This window comes from Plectropomus leopardus, chromosome 3 (genome assembly GCF_026936395.1).
Source record: "Plectropomus leopardus strain MGB_pleo_1.0 chromosome 3, ASM2693639v1, whole genome shotgun sequence".
Taxonomy (NCBI): Eukaryota; Metazoa; Chordata; class Actinopteri; order Perciformes; family Serranidae; genus Plectropomus; species Plectropomus leopardus.
This window is the reverse complement of record NC_142178.1, coordinates 40,403,315-40,422,500: the sequence shown is the minus strand read 5'-3', so window position 1 is coordinate 40,422,500 and position 19,186 is coordinate 40,403,315. Positions and strand designations below refer to the sequence as shown.

Sequence of the window (19,186 nt, the reverse complement as noted above, 5' to 3'; positions counted from 1 at the left end):
ATAATGGTTCCCTGAGGGACGCCAAATACAGCACTGAGCCAACACTCTTGCTGCGAGCGCCTGGCTGATAAACACACACTCAAACTCAAGCTGGCAGCTTCACACTATCCTCACAACCACCAAAATTCTGAATGGGACTCATCCAGGACACGGAAACACCCCCACGGGATGCCGGGAGAGGGAGGCGGGAATAGCAGTGCTGTGTAAACAAGAGAGGAACTAAAAAAGACCTCAGAGTGAGGCTGAACATTTATATATAGTCCAGTAACCCTTATTAGGGACTGTTTGGTGCATTTTCCCACTTTTCATTCTTTAGTTGTATTAATTTTGGCCGTGTTCATGCACATGGTGTACATTTTGTCCAGATGGTTTATTTTTGTTTCATCTGTGAATTTGCAGCTCAGCTCCTACAATAAGTCTAAAATACACTGTGGAAACTAAATTTTTGCTTTGATGGCTGTGGGATCAAAAATGTCAGTTTGAATGGGTTTCAATGGAGCATTTTTGGACCTGAACAGTCTGAATGTAACTATTTAGTTTCCACAGTGTATTTTAGACTTATTGTAGGAGCTGAGCTGCAAATTCACTGATTACACTCAGATACACAATCTGGACTACATTTAGGACACATGCATCAACACACACACAGTTATCACAAAAGGAAGAAGGAAAGAGACTAAAATGAGACAAACAGTCTCTAAAGGGTTAACTGTATTAAATGTTTTCTCAATATATACTCAATACTTTACATATAAACTATAATGTCAAGCAGGATTTTCCATCTCGATTAATACAGGTCTAAAATCAAAGAATTGTCTATAATTTAATTTTTAATATTAACCTGGATACATGATGCTGAAACCATCATTTCTCTTTATAATTTGTAATTTTCTTCAAAAAAAACGTTTGAACGGTCGGTTAGTTTTCACACAGACGTGACGTCTTTATGTTTGAGGTCAGAGCAGCACTGAGCCGTCAGGTCAAAGGTCGCCTTCATGTCGGTAAACAGAGTGAAGCAGGATGAAGAGCGATGATGATGATGAAGATGAAAAAGATGAAGATACTCACTGCCGGAGGACGAGTCGTTGTTGAAGTCCAAGGCTTCCACGATCAACGTGTACGACCTCTGCACACACACACACACACACACACACACACACACACACACACACACACACACACACACACACACACCCACACACACACACACACACACACACACACACAGGCAGAGAGGAAACCATTAAAATCACAAACTGCTTCTTAAACTTTCTGTGCTTTTTTGGTTTTCATAAATTTAAAATAAAGAAATCATCAGTGAAATACTGTAATGCATGCAAAGCTGAATACTGGCTCCATTCTCTGATTCGATTCCGTAAAATAATTAAATATAATTTTAATTCACAGGTGCATCTAAAAAAGTTAGATCATTAATTAACAGATTAGCGTAAAAAAAGTAAATTTTTCTTCATAATTTAATTCAAAAAGATTCCCTTCATATATTGTATTTCATCTCACATAAATTTAAATATTTCAAGCCTTTTTTGTTTACATTTTGATGATTATGGCTTCAGAAATCAGAAATCCAGTATCTCAGGTTATCAGAATATTTCTGAAGATCATTCAAAAAGTGATTAACAATAAAGAAATGTCCAACTTCTGAATATAAGTATGTAATAAGTACGTTTATTTATATACTCAACACAGCTCGGCCTTCAGATCGTCTGTATTTTTGGGTCCGGTGCTTCTTACATTTTGAAATATGTTTTGTTTTTGTTTGTTTTTTACATATTTTTAAGTTGGAGGTTATAATTATCAAAATTTAAAAAGAAAAATGCTTGAAACATTTTAGTTCATGTAATGAGTCGAGACTATATTAAATTGTCATTTTCTTAAATAACTGATGGAAAATATTGAACTTTTTCAAAATATTCTGATTTTCTGAGTTGCAGCTGTATGTTGTTTTGGGGTTTATCTGCCTAAGGGACCGTTCTCTATTTATCAGAGCAGAAGGGTGACTTTAAAAAAAAAAAAGAAAAGTTTTTAACCTTTTCAAACCTCCAAGTTTTTTTTTATTTTAGCCACTTAGAGTTACTCAAAAATGTATAAAGGGTTAATCCCACATGATGTGTTAAAGGACTGTTGGAAATTCAAAAATCCAACAATAGTTTCTGGCTGTGATAAATGGTGTCATTTTTGCTATTTTTATTTTGGCAGGCCTGTGGGTTTGGAGGGCATGTTTTATTTAACCAAGACTTTTCAAGAAACAAAAACTGTCCAAAAATTTTAAAGAACAAAAAAGAAGTATTTTTTTTTATTACCAAAACTACCAAAAGGAACAAAATCACAAAAAAACATGAGTGTGGAAAGCATGCTTTCTTAAAAATTTAAAAAGAATAATGAATTTAGACTTTATAGAGGAAAAAAAATCGACCAAAAATAAAATAAATAAATAAATAAATAAAAACAAAATGTAAATGACTCTGTGAATAGTTTTGCCCTTTTAGTCTCAATAAGGTGTCAGAGACATAAAACAGCATCAAATAACAGCTTATTGATGAAAAAAGAGCCAGAGGAGGATCCCCCACAGGAGGAGGAGAGGAGGAGAGGAGCAGGGTGGATGAACTGTCAGAGGAGGTTCGGCAGACGTCCTGCGCCTCCATCGTAGCTCCCATAAACCCGTCTGAGCACTCAGAGGCTGTTTGTGCTGCTGCTTTCAGTTCAGGCCAAAACAACAACAGAAACCTCATCCTGCTGACGACCGCCACCGCTTCAGTCAGCACGCCAGTTACCGAGTTACTGAGCTCAGCAGCGGGAATGTCCCGCTGCCGATCCAGCACCGCCAACAAAATCAGCCCTTTAACCCCTCACCCTCCCACCCCGAGGCTGAGGGGCCGGGGTGGATAACCTCCGTAACAGCTCGGGAAAGACAAAAGGAGAAAGAGATCAGGGCCGTGTCCAGGGTTTAAAGACACCAGGGGCTGAGCCTGGACCTCAGCAGAGATCAGGGCCGTGTCCAGGATTTAAAGACACCGAGGGCTGAGCCTGGACCTCAGCAGAGATCAGGGCCGTGTCCAGGGTTTAAAGACACCGAGGGCTGAGCCTGGACCTCAGCAGAGATCAGGGCCGTGTCCAGGGTTTAAAGACACCGAGGGCTGAGCCTGGACCTCAGCAGAGATCAGGGCCGTGTCCAGGGTTTAAAGACACCGAGGGCTGAGCCTGGACCTCAGCAGGGGGGATCCTCTTTTTTAATAAACAAGATCTATTTTGATGCTGATTTATTCACTCTGGCTCCTTATTTACCCTGAAACACTTTTTACAGCAGTTTATGAAGAGGACATTTTTGTCCTCTGGGGGGGTGAGAGGAACAATTTTGGAAAATTTCATACTGCACAAGTTTGTCCGGTTTGTGAAACAACATTCCATGACTTTTCCAAGAAAATTCAGTGTATATTTCCCAAACTTCCCAGGTCTGAAAATTCCTATTGGCGAATTCCATGAATTTTCCAGGTTTTTCACAACCGTACAAACAGCAAACAACAGCTTGTTTTCATGCTCTGATTCTATAACATCTGGAGGAAGAAGCGACAAAAACTGGAACAAAACAAAAACACAAAAACATCGTCAGTGAAACAGAAAACTGCTGAACTCACCGGCCACGCGAAGCTGAACGGCAGCACCATCCTGGCCTTGTCGCTGTTGGCGTTACGTAAAGAAAAGGTATTCCGGCCGAGCACGGGCGTGGCGGCGGCGCCGAAGCTGCAGGGCCCAGCCGAGGACACCTTCAGCTGGTACTCCTTCAGACACACCCGGAAGTAGGTGTCGCACTCGTCTGCCGTGCACTGCCGATCCGTGGAGTCTCGGGGTCCGTCGCAGCAGGCGCCGTTCAGCAGCTGCCCGTTAACATTCTGCATCGACAGAATCTGGAGCTCAAAGTGTCCCGAAGCTGAGGAGACCTGCAGGGAGGAGCGAGGCGTGAGTTCACCGCAGGCGGAGGACCAAACCAAGACAACATGACTGCAGAGCCCGGCCATTATCCAACACAAAAAATTAATAAATAAATAATAAATAAAAACTAAATGTAAAAAATTAAAAATCTAAAAAAATAAAACTGTACTGAAACCATATCGCCTGGTTGAGATGTGGAGGTGCCGGTGCAGGTGAGGAGGTGTGGAGATGCGGAGGTGCAGGTGAGGAGGTGAGGAGGTGTGGAGATGCGGAGGTGCAGGTGAGGAGGTGAGGAGGTGAGGAGGTGTGGAGATGCGGAGGTGCAGGTGCAGGTGAGGAGGTGAGGAGGTGTGGAGATGCGGAGGTGCAGGTGCAGGTGAGGAGGTGAGGAGGTGTGGAGATGCGGAGGTGCAGGTGAGGAGGTGAGGAGGTGAGGAGGTGTGGAGATGCGGAGGTGCAGGTGCAGGTGAGGAGGTGTGGAGATGCGGAGGTGCAGGTGCAGGTGAGGAGGTGAGGAGGTGTGGAGATGCGGAGGTGCAGGTACAGGTGAGGAGGTGAGGAGGTGTGGAGATGCGGAGGTGCTTGTGAGGAAGTGTAGAGGTGTAAAGGTGAGGAGGTGTAGAGGTGAAGAGGTGCAGGTGAGGAGGTGTAGAGGTGGAGATGAAGAGATGAGGAGGTGTGAAAGTGAGGAGGTGTAGAGGTGTCGAGGTGCAGGTAAAGGAGTTGTGGAGGTGCAGGTGTGGAGATGTGGAGGTGAGGAGGTGCAGGTGAGGAGGTGTGGAGATGAGGAGGTGCAGGTGAGGAGGTATCTATATATATATACACACACACACACACACACACACACACACACACACACATATCTTCTTAATTTAACCAGGTAAAAGACTCATTGAGATTAAAATGTCTTTTCCAAGAGTGACCTGGCCAAGAGGGCAGCTTAAAGGTAGAGGTGAGGAGGTGCAGATGAGGAGGTGTGGAGGTGCAGGTGAGGAGGTGTGAAGATGCAGGTGAGGAGGTGTAGAGGTGTGGAGGTGCAGGTGCAGGTGAGGAGAGGAGTAGGAGTAGCAGGAGTACCTGGACGTGGGCGCAGAGCAGCAGCAGCAGCAGCTGGAGGCTCCGGGCGGCGGCGGCGCGGAGCAGCGGGGGGCTCATGCCGGCGGAGGGCTGCTGCGTGGCGGCTGTGGGGCTCACTGACGGTCGGTGCGACCCTCCGCTCCGGGTGTGAGCTCCTCCGGCTGGGACATGCAGAGCTGCAACTCCTCTTCCTGCAAACACCTCCACAGAGTCCAAAGTCCAGTGCTGTCTCCAAAGTCCCGTCCTGTCTCTGTCTCTGTCCTGTCCAGGGGACCTTTTGTCTCCTATTGTCCTGCTCTGCTTCCTCTTCGCTCGCGCACACCGACTGACTGGAGCTGACACCGGACGGCTCTTCGGTGAACCCCGGAGGAGGCTGGGTAATATCCACCGCCGAGGGGCGGGACTCGTGCACAAACCACGCCCCTGCTGCATATTAACGAGCTGCGGTTTGTTTACCGTCGGTTCACACGGAGGTGCAGGAGTGCCTTCACACAGGGAGGCTAAAAACCCAAAACTGACATGAGAGGAGTTTAACGTCTCAGTGATAATGATAGAAACACAAGAAGAAGAAGAAGACTGTTTAAACTATTTTTCAAATTCTGCACTTTTTTCTCACTTTTTCTGAAACTGTCTCAGCGATGTTGTCATGCTGCAGCCTGTACGGAGGCTCTGAAATGTCAAAATCTTTTTCATTTTATTTATTTACTTAATTTAATTGGTTAATTTAATTATTTTTTCCTCATTATTTCTGCTTGTTCTTACTAATAGGCATTACTGTTATTTTCCAGTTTTAAAATATACTTTTACAAAATTTATTGAATGTAAAATATAAATTGCAATTGGAGGCACACAAAAAAAGCTGTCAACTAACCATTAAAGTGATTCAAATCTATTAATGTTACAAATAAAAGGTCATAAAATAATAATAATTGACATAGGGAATAAATCAATAAAAGATACAAAGATGTGTAAAAATTAGCTAAATTATAAGAAAACAATTAAAAGAGGACAATGCATATGAATAAAAATAAATGAAACTAAAAGAAAAAAATAATAATTAGATGAAGAATAAACCAATAAAGGATACAAAGATGTGTCAGAATTATTTTTTTAAATGCCAGTTAAATAAAATATTAATACTATAAGAAAACCATTAAAAGAGGATAATAAACATGAATTTAAATAAATAAAGCAAACCAAAAACTCGTAAAATAATAATTAAAGTGAAGAATAAAGATACAAGGAAATGTGAGTCAGAACTGATAAAAAAATCCAGCTGAAATGAAATAAAAATAATAATACTAAAAGTAGACCATTAAAATCAGATAATGCATATGAATTAAAATATACATATATATTCAGATTTGTGTTGTAGGTTTGGTATCACTGCTGTAAAATATAAAACATGAGATTATGACAAAAGATTATGTAAATTCAGAGCCAAGTGTCTACATGTGGGGAGTGGAGGAATGAAAGGAGGCAGAGGAGGGGGAGGTGCTGATGGGAGGAGGAGGAGGAGGAGGAGGAGGTTTCTCCATGAAATGGAGCGACAGAACAAAGGTGGCCTCCTCTTTATTCTCAAATTAGAGCAGCTGGGCTCTTTTCCCTCGAGGAGCCCCATGAATAGATTATTGGATCGCTGACACTCCCCCCCCGATAATCAGACCGACCCCCGAAAATCACAAGGACCTGATGTGGACCAGCTCCAACTGGTCCAAGTCTCAATGTGAAATGACACATTTTCATGCTCAAGCTTATGTGTCGTCCAAGGATTCAAGGATTCAAGAATTCAAGGACTGGAGGATTGTGGACTGTCATTGCAGCCATGCAGCACATGAAAAGAATGAAGTGAAGAACTCAGGTGCCTGTGATCATGAAATGATCATGAAATAAAAACGTTATAATAAATATATAGACGGGATCATTAAATCAGTAAATAAATACTGCTTTATGAAATAAGTAAGTAAATAAATACATAAATAAAGTAAGTAGTTCGGCATGTAAACAGTAAAAATCCTCGTCAATACTGATCAAAGTGCCTTAAGGAATATAAAATATATCATATACAGATGGATGAATTACTGCAGATGGATATATATATATATTATAAAAACAAAACAAAGTAATTAATTGACTAATTAACTAATACATATCATCAACCAGTAAGAGCGCAGAATGATGCTCTAAAATTTTTGACCTCTGACCTCAAGATATCTGAATGAAAATGACTGCAATGGGTACCCATGGAGCACACATGATTAAAAAATGGTAAATTGTCCACAAAAATATATTTATAGTTATAATATTTTCTATTTAAAATCACCTTTAAAAAATATAGTAAAATATATAATATTTTTGGCTTGTTTTTTTCAAACATTTTCAGCACCTTTTGTTTTTGAGCCATTTTCCTGTTTGTGTTTGTTAAATTCCCCTTTTTCTGTTTTTTGGGGTAATTTTCTTTAAATTTTTTTAACAAACACATTTTTCTTTATTTTGTGGCCATTCTTGTTAATTTGCTTTTTCTTTTTTTTTTTTAACACTAATGCGGTTTTTATTTGTCGTTTTTTTTTAATGATAAAAACTTATGAGGCAGGCAAACAAAAATCCTGGTTATAAAGCGACAGACATTTCCAGTGAGAGGTGAAGTGAAGCGCTCACACAGCAGAGAGCGAAAAGCTGCTCCCTCTTCAGCGCCAGCCTCACGTCAGCTGATGTTGACTGTCTCGGTTTGATGCAGGCGCATCAGGAATGTTCTCAGCGAGCGCCGTGAGAAAAGCTGGCGCGGATCCACCATCGGCCGTCGGGCGGCTGAACGTGAGCGCAGCAGGAAAAACTCTTCTTCTGCAGCTCTGTGTTGACCTGCTGACGGCTGTTTGTGCAACAACATGCTGGTTTTGATCTTTTGACAACTTTTCTAATTCAAGTTACATTTTAAACTTTAAATAACGAACTTATTTTTAAGAGAGAAACGATTTAAAATCTTCACCGAAACTGTCGGCAAACCGACGCGTCTTATCGTCACGTTAATCCTCAGATTCTTTCACGGCAGAAGAAAACGCTGGCTGCACGTTTCTGCAAAACTTTACATTTGTATGTTTCACAGCGATCACGGACACGGAGAGGCCCGCCGAGCTGCAGACCGCAGATCAACAACAAAACAACAAACAACAACAAAACATACAAAACAACAACAAAACACACAAAACAACAACAACAAAACACACAAAACAACAACAAACAACAACAAAACACACAAAACAATAAACAACAAAACAACAACAAAACACACAAAACAACAAAACACACAAAACAACAAAACACACAAAACAACAACAAACAACAACAAAACACACAAAACAACAACAACAAACAACAAAACACACAAAACAACAACAAACAACAACAAAACACACAAAACAATAAACAACAAAACAACAACAAAACACACAAAACAACAAAACACACAAAACAACAACAAACAACAACAAAACACACAAAACAATAAACAACAACAAACAACAACAAAACACACAAAACAATAAACAACAACAAACAACAACAAAACACACAAAATAATAAACAACAACGAAACAACAACAAAAAACAACAAAACACACAAAACAACAACAAAACACACAAAACAACAAGAAACAACAACAAAACACACAAAACAACAAGAAACAACAACAAAACACACAAAACAATAAACAACAACAAAACAACAACAAAACACACAAAACAACAACAAAACACACAAAACAACAACAAACAACAACAAAACACACAAAACAATAAACAACAACAAACAACAACAAAACACACAAAATAATAAACAACAACGAAACAACAACAAAAAACAACAAAACACACAAAACAACAACAAAACACACAAAATAATAAACAACAAAACAAAAAACAACAACAAACACACAAAACAACAACAAAAAAACAACAACAGTATTCTCTGTAGAAAAACATGGAAAGAAAGATATGGCCCACATATTAGCAATAAATTTGTCAACAGATCCACCAGAGGAGGAAACCTGAAAAAAATTCACACCCCTCCAGACAGACAGACGGACGGACGGACGGACAGATTATAATGTGTGTCTGTGTTTTTGGCGTGTTGCCATGGTGATTGTGGCCTCTGATGGGTGACGCCGTGTGAACGGCGTGAACAGTGGCGTCCTGAAGCAGCTTCAGGTGTGAACGTGACCGGTGGAGTCGGCGACCTCAGGTGACCCCGGCCAAACTGACAGAATCGCAGCCCGTCCGGACTCCTCGTCTATCGGAGACGAGCGAAGGGTTAAAAATGTTAACTTGATAAGAGGACAGATCGACCCTCTGTGCTCCCTCAGGGCGCCCGGCCTTCCCACAATGCACCGTGGCCGCAGACACAAGCCCTCTCTGTGTGTCGGCGTTCCCACCGTCAGGACTCACATGATGGACGACTGCGTGGGAACGAGCTGCAAACACACCGACGCAACCTGAACACACACACACACACACACACACACACACACACACACACACACACACACACACACACACACACACACACACACACATGGCCGCAGCTGCTGCTGAGGAGCCCTTCAGCAAGGCGCCACACGCCACCGACGACTATCAGACCCCAAAGTGATTCTGGGGCCAGAACCCAGCGACCAGATCTGGCCTCTGATTGGACGATTGGACGGCCGCCACATTTTCTAAAAATAAAGTGACTCTGAATCGTTTTTGTCCTTTTAGTCTCCATCAGGTGTCAGAGTGAAAAAAACAGCATCAATAAAGAGAAAAATAAAGAGCCAGAGGGGTTTTTTCTTTGATTTTTTTGTTTCTGTCTTTAAAATATTTTGGGGTGATTTAAAAAAAAAAGGCTATTAATTTGTCCTTTAATTTTTTTAAATTAGATTTCTTTTTAATTTTTTTTTTTGCAATTTCGTTTTCTTTAAAAATGTTGGGTGATTTTTTACAAATTTGGGCATTTTATTTTTTCTTCACATTTTTTGGCATCTTTTTTCTGTAAATATTTTGCCATTTTTTCCCTTGAACACTGGTATTTGTCTTCTTTTAATTTTTTTGTGTTAAATTTTCTTGTGTTTAATTTTTTTTTTTAATTTCCATTTTTTCACTAAATACTTGGTGATTTTTTTTCTTTTGAATTTTTTGTGATTAAAAAGGAAAAAAAATTGCCTCTTTTTTTCTTAAATCTTTTTTCTTTTAATATTTTAGTTAATTTTTAAAAGAAAACATGACTTTCAAAAACGCAGGCCCTCCAATATGATTTTAAAGAGTCACAGTGATCTGTCCGCCGTGGACGTTTGACCCCGCCGGTACCGGTCGGGTCCAAGTCCTCCGCCCAAATAAAAATGTCGGTCAGACGAGCGAGCAGCTTTCGTTCTCTCTGACATTTACAAACCGGACGTCTTCTAACCGTCTGAGCTTTTTTTTCCTGGATGTGAACACGGCTGCCTGTTCAGTGACTGTCTGTGACACACATTACTGAGCGCGCGTGAACGTGTGTGTGTGTGTGTGAGCGTGTGAGCGTGTGTGTGTGTGTGTGTGTGTGTGTGTGTGTGTGTGTGTGTGAGCGTGTGTGTGTGAGCGTGTGTGTGTGTGTGTGTGTGTGTGTGTGTGCGTGTGTGTGTGTGTGTGTGTGTGTGTGTGTGTGTGTGTGTGTGTGTGTGTGTGTGTGTGTGTGTGTGTGTGTGTGTGTGTGTGTGTGTGTGTGTGTGTGTGTGTGTGTGTGTGTGTGTGTGTGTGAGCGTGTGTGTGTGTGTGTGTGTGTGTGTGTGTGTGTGTGTGTGTGTGTGTGTGTGTGTGTGTGTGCAGAGGCCAAACATCTGGGTGTAATTAGTCGAGCTGGCTGCAGACGCTCGGCTCGCTCGGCTCTGTGGAAAACAGAAAAATAGTTTTTTTTCTGGTGAGAGTGAAACGTTTCTAACGGCGGCGGGAGCGACGCAGATCCGACGGATCGGAGTTTGAAACTCGCTCGGAGGTTTTTCGGCAGGTTGTAAATTCTGATTAAAATGTAGGGGTCAAGGGTCAAAGGTCACAGTGACCACACAAACGTACTTTTGGCCATAACTGAAAAATTCCTGCGTTAATTTTGACAAAATTTTCACGCAAAAAGAATAAAATCATGAAGTTCTGATGTTTTAGATCCAAAAGGTCAAAGGTCACCCTCATCATCGAGTGATGCAAATGTTCGGAGTCAAATGAATTATGTTGCAGAACAAAACGAGCTGCTTCGCCAACACCCGAAAAACTGGAGGAGCACACGCAGCTGTTTCCTGCTCCAGTGTGAGCACGTTTTACCGAAACTGCAGCGAGAACCGAAAACTGCTCAGCTCCGGTCCCGAAAAACACGCCGGCCACGTTACAAACCCAAATACTGCTGGGTATGATTTCAAAACTTTTTGTAGATGTTTTTTATGTTTTAAAAACTCTGGAGATTTTTTTTTTTTTTTTTTTTTTTTGGCATTTTTTGTCCTTTAAAATTTTGGATGATTTTAAAAACGTGTTGCTAATTTTTCTTTTTAAATTTTTTTTTCTTTAAAAAATGTGTGTGACTTTTTTTTTTTTTTAAATTTCTTTGAAATTCTGGTAATGCTTTTTATTTCTCTTTTAATGTTTTACACATTTTAATATTTTTTTCTCCAAAATGTTGTTGTTTTTTCCTTTTTTAAAAAAATTTTTTGGAGATTTTTAAAAACTTGGTGATTTTTCAAAAACACTTTTCAGCATTTTTGTTTGTTTTTTTTTGTTTATTTAAGGTCATTTAAAACATTTAAGCCATTTATTTTTAAAATTTTTTTTTAGTTTTTTTGATTTTTTTAAAATACAGTTTTGTACATTTTTTTACCCTTTAAAATGTTGCATGAATTATAAAATCTTTTGGCCTTTTTTAATGGTTTTTGGTTGTTTTTTTTCTTTTATGTTTGGTGCTTTCTGGTCATTTCTTGTTATAATGTTATAGAAACGTGTAAGTGTATACTGTGCATAATGTGATGTGAATAATGGGACACACACAGCTGTTTCCTGCTTCAGTGTGACCACGTTTTACATCACCAGGCGGCCACATTACAAACCCAAATATTCTCTGGGTTTGGTTTTCCCACTTTGGGCAAATCCTCCGGAGAGAAGTTTATGTGCGATGATTCACTCGCTGTGTGAAAATAATCTTCTGTGGCAGATATTTTACGAGCCTCATCGGTGGCGGCCGGAGCAGCGAGGCACGCACGCCACCGCGGACGCAAGAAAAACGACAATCTGAGAACCGATAGCAGAACCACAATCCGCAAACATTCCCAAACTCGTAAACGACATTCCTGCACACGGCATCTCCAAAACCAACCACATAAATCACGCTCTGCATCGTCGCGCACAGAAGTGTGAAGACACCTTTGTCTCACGAGACAGAAGTTATTTATTTTCTTTGCTCAAGTTCTCGTCTTGATCACTTTTTTTTTGTTCCGCTGCTCGTTTAATTCTTTAAACTTAAATACATTTTTTTTGATTTCTTATAAAAAACATGAAAAAAAAGGCAAGAAATGTCCCACAAATGACAAGAAATTAGCAAAGGGTGAAAAGAAAATGACCTAAAAGTTATTTTTATTGAACAATTACTGTCCTCCTTAAATGTTTTTTCCTTTAACATTTTGGGTGATTTTTCAAACATTTTGGTGATTTTTTCTTTCAAACTGTTTGGATTTTTTTTCTAAATTGTTTTTACTTTTATTTTTCATATATAAATTATTATTATTTTTTCCCTTTAAAAATGTTGATTTTTTTTCCTTTCAAATTTTGGGTGATTTTTAAAATCTTCTGGTATTTAAAAATATTAAATACCAAAAGATTTTAAAAATACAATTACAATACAATTTTAGAAAAAAATATAATATAAATACAATTTTAAAAAAAAAGTTTGGATTTTTTTCTTTAAACATTTTAGATGTATTTAAAACATTTTGTTTTTTCTTTCTTTAAACTTTTTTGATTTTTTTTTTCCTTTAAAATTTTAGGTGATTAAAAAAAAAGGTTATTGTTCACTGCCTTTTTTCCCGTGTTTCTGAACAGAATCAAACCCATTTGCTCAGAGTTCAAAGGTTGAATCCTTAAAAGTCTTGTGACTGCTCTGTTTGTTTTGGAGAGGACGAGACCTCTGAGAATAATTCAGCTCCCCGTTAAAAACCCGAACTCTGAAGGAATTCTGACCAGGAGCAATCTGCACCAACAGATGGCGCTAAATCTGACACGGTTCACATTTAAAGTGAAGTCAAATGAGTCGTTGTCTGAAAGTCTTGTTTTTGACCAAAGTGTCCAGCTGGCACAATAAAATAAAAAAGTCAAAGCTAAAGCAGAAACAGAGTGCGAGTCTCAGAGGAACGGGGCGTTTTCGGCCTGATGAATAATGCAAAGTGTCTTCAGACAATAACGGCTCTATTCTCTGCCCGTCACGCTGCCAGGCCGGCCCGCCGTCAGCGCTCTGTTTGCTGTTGTCGTGGAAAAAAAACTCTGTGCTGCAATGTTGTGGTTTCACATTTTCCCTCCTCAAAATAAAAGCTGACATGATCAGCGATGTGTCGACTGAGCTGCACGACACCCGAGTCCCGTCTCACGACCGTTTCAGAAAAACATAAAAGTCAATGAGAAAAAAGCATCATACCCTGCATACTGTGTGTGTGTGTGTGTGTGTGTGAGCTCTGTCTGATCAGGTTTGAAATCTGGATCGACGTCACTTTTCTTCACCTTTTAAAAAAAGCTCGATGTCTCTCTGAAAACGAAGCAAATCGGTTTGATTTTTTTCAAAAACATGGAGAGAAAAAGGCCATGTGTGACAAAAAAAGTACCTAAAAATTATTTTTATTATTATTATTTGTTTTTATTTTATAGTTTTTCTGAATTTTATGTTTAAAATTATGTTACAGAAATATATGTAGTTAAATAATATAATTTTGTTCAGTACTTTTAGGGCGATTTTCTTGTGTGTTTTTGTGTTTTACTGTCTTTTTTTGGCTTATATTTAGGCCATTTCTTGTATTTTTCCTTATTTAAACACATTTTTGCTAATTTTTCACATTTCTTGTGAAGCTGCTTGTTGCCCTCTCTCCATGTTTTTTAAAAAATAAATCAAACCAATTTTTCAAGTTTCAAACGGTTAACCCTTTAAAACTTGAGCAAATTGTTTTGAAATTTTCTTTTGAAAACACGGAGAAAAAAGCAACTTTGACCTAAAAACTGTATCTTTAAAAAAGGAGGGATTATTAGAAAATAATCAAAAAATGGGGGGAAATATAAATGTCCAGCAAAAATAAATGTAGGTAAGGTCATTTTCTGCAACATTTTTACAATTTCTTGACTAATTTTTGGGCCGTGTCTTGTAACTGGTGTGTTGCCTCCGAAAACTCTCTCAAAAATCACTCGATAATCGTTAAATTTGAGTCACAAAACTAGAAACAGTTTGTTTATCTGTGAGTCCAAAACAACAACAACAGTCCACACTTCGAGGACGGTGGAATAAGTCCTCCGTGCTCTGGAAAAACGTCCTCTTTTCAGACCTTCACGTTCAGTCTTTGCAGCATAAAGATGAATTCTGAAAAGGTCACAGATCCTCCGGGAGCGTCACGTCACCGGACAGGAAGACGACTCCGGTGACCCGTTTAGACCGGAGTTTACCCAGGAGGATTCTGGGAGCGGACGCCCCCTCTGCCCAAAGACCCGCTATTGTTGTCAGTCTCTTATCCCAAAACACAGTCAACAGTCTTTGTCTTCTGCGCTCGCTGGAAAAACCATCGACACCAGAGATACTCAACTCACGGCCCGCAGGCAAAATACTGGACCCACCAGGGCCCCGGGGGCCCCCAGACATTTTATAATCTACAGTAAACATAAAGTGATTGACTCTGTGAATAGTTTTTGTCCTTTTAGTCTCCATAAGGTGTCAGAGACATAAAACGGCATCAAAATAGAGCTTGTTGATCAAAAAAGAGCCAGAGGAGGATCCCCCACACCCCCGACAGAGGACACAGCTGAGACACTGATGTCCTAAAGTCACAGAAACGTCCCAAAAATACTAGAAATGTCTGAAAATCTGAGAAATGTCCTCAATATCCGCAAACGTCCTTAAGTGCTAACAATGTCCAAAAATCCATAAAACTTAAAAAAACAAATCTTAGCGATGTTCTGAAATCCTAGAAACATCCTAAAATCCCTAAAAAGTAAAAAAAAAAAAAAAAGAAAAAAGAGGAAAAAAATCATAGCATTGTTCTCAAAAGGTTAAATAAATAAATAAATAAAATCTTAGCGATGTCCTAAAGTCACTAAAGTCATCCAGAATACTTAGAGACGTCTTAAAATCCCAGAAATGTCCTAGAAATGTCTTGAAATTCAAAAAAGTCCTACAGTTTTCAAAACGTCCTGCAATCCTTAAAAAGTGAAAAAAAAAAAAATGTCCTAAAAACTTAGAAACATATCATTTTTTAAAACGTGGCCCTCGAACAAAGCAGCGCTGAGAGAGAAGCGACAGGAAGACGAGCTGTGAAAAAATGAACTTCTACATATTTAATATTAAATAACGAGCCTCAGGTGAGTTTTATCCGAGCTGAAGCCCTCAGCTGTAACTCATCCCGGCTGTCTCGCCCTGCGTCGATCTTTGTGTCGTTTCAGAGCAAAAACTCATAAAACTGTGCAGCTGAGGTTTACAGAGCTCCCATGATGCCCTGGGGCGATCCATGAAGAGCGTACTGGTTGGTGGCTTCAAAGAGCTGCAGGTGTAACTACAAAGCTCGGCTGCTTTTAAAAAGCGTTTGATCGCCGCGGACACCTGACGGCAAAACGATGGAAAGTTTCCTCCGCGCGACGCAGCAGGAATCTGCAGACGCGTTAGCAGCTTCGAGCTATACGAAGCTACACGTCTGAACCGAATTCAAAACAATCAGCATCAGACACGTGATTTCAGTTTTCCAGCACAGCGAAATGTAGATTTAAAGCTTTCAGTCACTGTTTGTTCCTTCACACCTCCAAACACACTGAAGGGCACGCTAAAAAAGAAAAAAAAAAACCCAAAGTTTTTTCATTTTTTTTAAAAAAAAAAACAACAACAAAAAAAACAGTTTATTTTGCTCAAAATGTTGAGATTTTTTCCCTTTTTTGTGACAAAAAACGGTTTGTTTTTTTCTTTGAAAACTTTTTATCGTTAATTTTTTTCTTCAAAAAATTAAATTTTAAATAAAATTTTCTTTTTTTTTTGGCAATTTGTTTGCTTTAAAAAAAATTGGTTTTTTTCTTCAAAATATTTTGGTGATTTTTTTTCTTTAAAAATGTTCTTGATTGTTGTTTTTAAAAAAAAATAATTTTTTTTTGCTTTCTTTAAAATGTTTGGCCTGTTTTTCTCTCAAAAATATTGCGGATGCTTTTCATTGAAAATTTCTTTTATTTTGTTTTTTTTTTTGGATTTTTTTCTTTTCTATGATTTTTAGGATGTTTGTAGGATTTCAGGACATTGCTCTAATTTTAGGATGTTTCTATGATTTCAGGATTTTTCTACAATTTTAGAACATTTCTCAGGATTTTAGGATTTTTCTTTCAACACATACAAGAATTAATGGGTGTCTGTACTAAAATAATCCAGATGTCACTCACCCTCAGCTCTCCATCCATCCTGAAAGAGAAAAACCTTCATGAGAAAACAGAAATAAATACTAAAATACTAAATAAACGAACAAAAAGAACTACAAAAAAGAAAGAATGACGAGTCAAACAGAGAAAAAAACAGATGCAGAGGATCATTTGCCCGTCGATGTTTTGCTTCGATGCGTCTGCGGAGAGAATCAATCAGCTGCTGTCAGTTGCCGTTAACAAGGAGTCGAGCTGCGGACCACAGACGACGCTCCCAGCGCGGCCGCCGTGAGCAGCACGATTGATTTCTGGAGGTCAAAGGTGACGCTCTGATGTTAATTATGAAGGCGCTGTGGTCAGCCCACAGGCCTGCGACCTGATCGCTTTAACCCGATTGTTTAATGAGCGCAAACATGCTGAAATCAAGCAGATGATTCCTCTGATTTAAGCATATTTTTACTCCGTTATGGGAGTAATAACTGCCTCTGTGCCGCACGGTGCTGCCGTGGAGACAGTATTTCGCTGCAGACATTAGACGCGTCATAGCAGAAATAGTACAGGTGTATTTAATAACATTTACGCTCTGAAAGTTCAGCAAACTGGCGTGATTTCTTTCAAAAGCATAACATGAAGGCAATTTGGGGAGGCAACTTATCAAGAAATGGCCCAAAATTTTGCAAGAAATTAGTAAAACCTTACAAGAAAATAACCTGGAGAAAAAAATCAAAAAAGAAAAGTAAAAAAAGAGGAGACAAGAAAATGACCTTAAGAGAGTATGACTCAGGACCTACGAGCCAGAACAGAACTTTACCTATTTATTTATTCACTGACTCTTCATTTATACCTTTCAGTCTGTTTTACTGTATGGTATATTATTTTATTATTAACATTTTTGATCTATTATCATTTGTGTTGTTATCATTTCATTTACTGTTTATCTGCTATTTAGAGGCCCTGCGATGGTCTGGCGACCTGTCCAGGGTGTACCCCGCCTTCCGCCCTATGACAGCTGGGATTGGCTCCAGCCCCCCCGCGACCCTTACGAGGACAAGCGGTTACGGAAAATGACTGACTGACTGACTGACTGCTATTTAGAGCCTTTTATTTATTCATTTCTTTACTTGCTCATTAATTTATTTAGCTTTGTCTTTTTATTTTTAGGGTTTATCCTGCCTCTGGTTTCTAAAGAAATGACCCCAAAATTAGAAATGCATCAGTACAAAGTACACAGAAATTACAAAATTACAATTAATTATAAAATTCAGCAAAAAACACCCCAACAAAACAAACTAAAGTTCAAACTAAGATACAGTTGTATCTGTAACCTAATTTCAAATATGTAACTAACTAAATATTTTCATAAATATTCCCTGGAATTCTTTCTTTTTTTCCCTACCATTTAAAAAATAATTTTCTAATGAAATATAATAAATAATATGAGAATTTAATTAATAATTTCCTGCTATTTATGGACTATTTCTTACAAAGTTGCTTATTGCTTTTTTTCATATTTTGGAAAAAAAACAAACAAAACAAAACCAAATTAAATGACCTGGTGAAAGTTCAGCTACATCTGTAACCTGATTTCAAATATATAACTAAGAAAATTATAAATATTTTTTTCCCTTGAGTTTTACTTTTTTCCCGCCTTTTAAAAAAAATGTCCAAATTATTTGTCTGAATTGTGAAAAACATGGTGCTGACAGGTGATGCCGTGACTTCTCTGTGTTTACGTGTAACTGTTTCCGTGCACGTCAGTTTACAGCCGTTCCTGTCAGCTGCAGGATGAAATGGAGGCCGACTGTGTGGGAGACTTTATCAGCCGCAGAGTTTCACTCGGAGCCTCGACTCTCCAGATGCACATAAAGGCCTGAATTTATGACAACTGCAGGGAGACAAGGGGCTTCCCGTGACTCTGCAAATGTCCACTTATGTCTCTAACACTCGGCGTTGCCAAAACAGAACACTGAGTTCCGTGTAATAATGGCACACCCAGTCTGCTCTCGGCACACAGCGCCGTAGAGCGTGCACGCTTTAGGTGCTGGCAAACAAAGTGTTGATGCTGATAAGAAGGAAACAAAAGATTGCGTCTCCTCCTCGTTGACGCTCTGCTGCAGTCAGATTCCCACAATAACATGACTGTGGTCTCTGGGTGGTTACAGCGAGGCACCGACGCAGCCAAAGTTCAGGAGGTTCATTCCCACCGTCACCCGTCAGGCTGAGCGCTCTCTCGCAGAGCTGGAGGACGCCGAGGAGAAAACCCTTCGTGTGAATATCTGAGCCAAGTCGTCGTTGCTAGAGCGTCCTCTGTCCCTGCTATCTGCTGGACTCGATGAGTCTAACAGGGTTTACAGCGGGGGCACTAAACCTGCTCTGTTTGGGGGACGCCTTTACAGTATGACAGGAGGCCAGTCGCAGCAGCAACACACATTTCCAGGATTTAGGACATTTCTGGTACTTTTTGGGATTTTAGGATGTTTCTTGGATTTTAGGACATTTTGAGGATTTTACAAATTTTCTAGGATTTGAGGATGTTTCTTTG

The 19,186-nt window shown here is 39.4% G+C and overlaps 1 protein-coding gene across 3 annotated transcripts in view; it reads right to left on the bottom strand.

Moving 5' to 3' along the window:
• The window catches only part of LOC121938110 (protein jagged-1b-like), a 34,852-nt gene extending 29,123 nt beyond the window's left edge, over positions 1-5,729 (bottom strand). For 2 of the 3 annotated variants that reach the window (XR_015776104.1, XM_088075140.1), the window contains exons 1-3: positions 5,026-5,729; positions 3,654-3,956; positions 1,069-1,126 (exon numbers count right to left, since the gene is read on the bottom strand). Coding sequence is in view for 2 of the 3 variants with exons in the window: in XM_088075140.1 (XP_087931266.1) it covers positions 1,069-1,126; positions 3,654-3,956; positions 5,026-5,457 (793 nt within the window). In the remaining variant the exon portion in view is untranslated. The remainder of the gene's footprint in view (positions 1-1,068; positions 1,127-3,653; positions 3,957-5,025) is intronic. The other variant, XM_088075138.1, reaches the window with a different exon arrangement.
• Between the last annotated feature and the right edge of the window lie 13,457 nt (positions 5,730-19,186).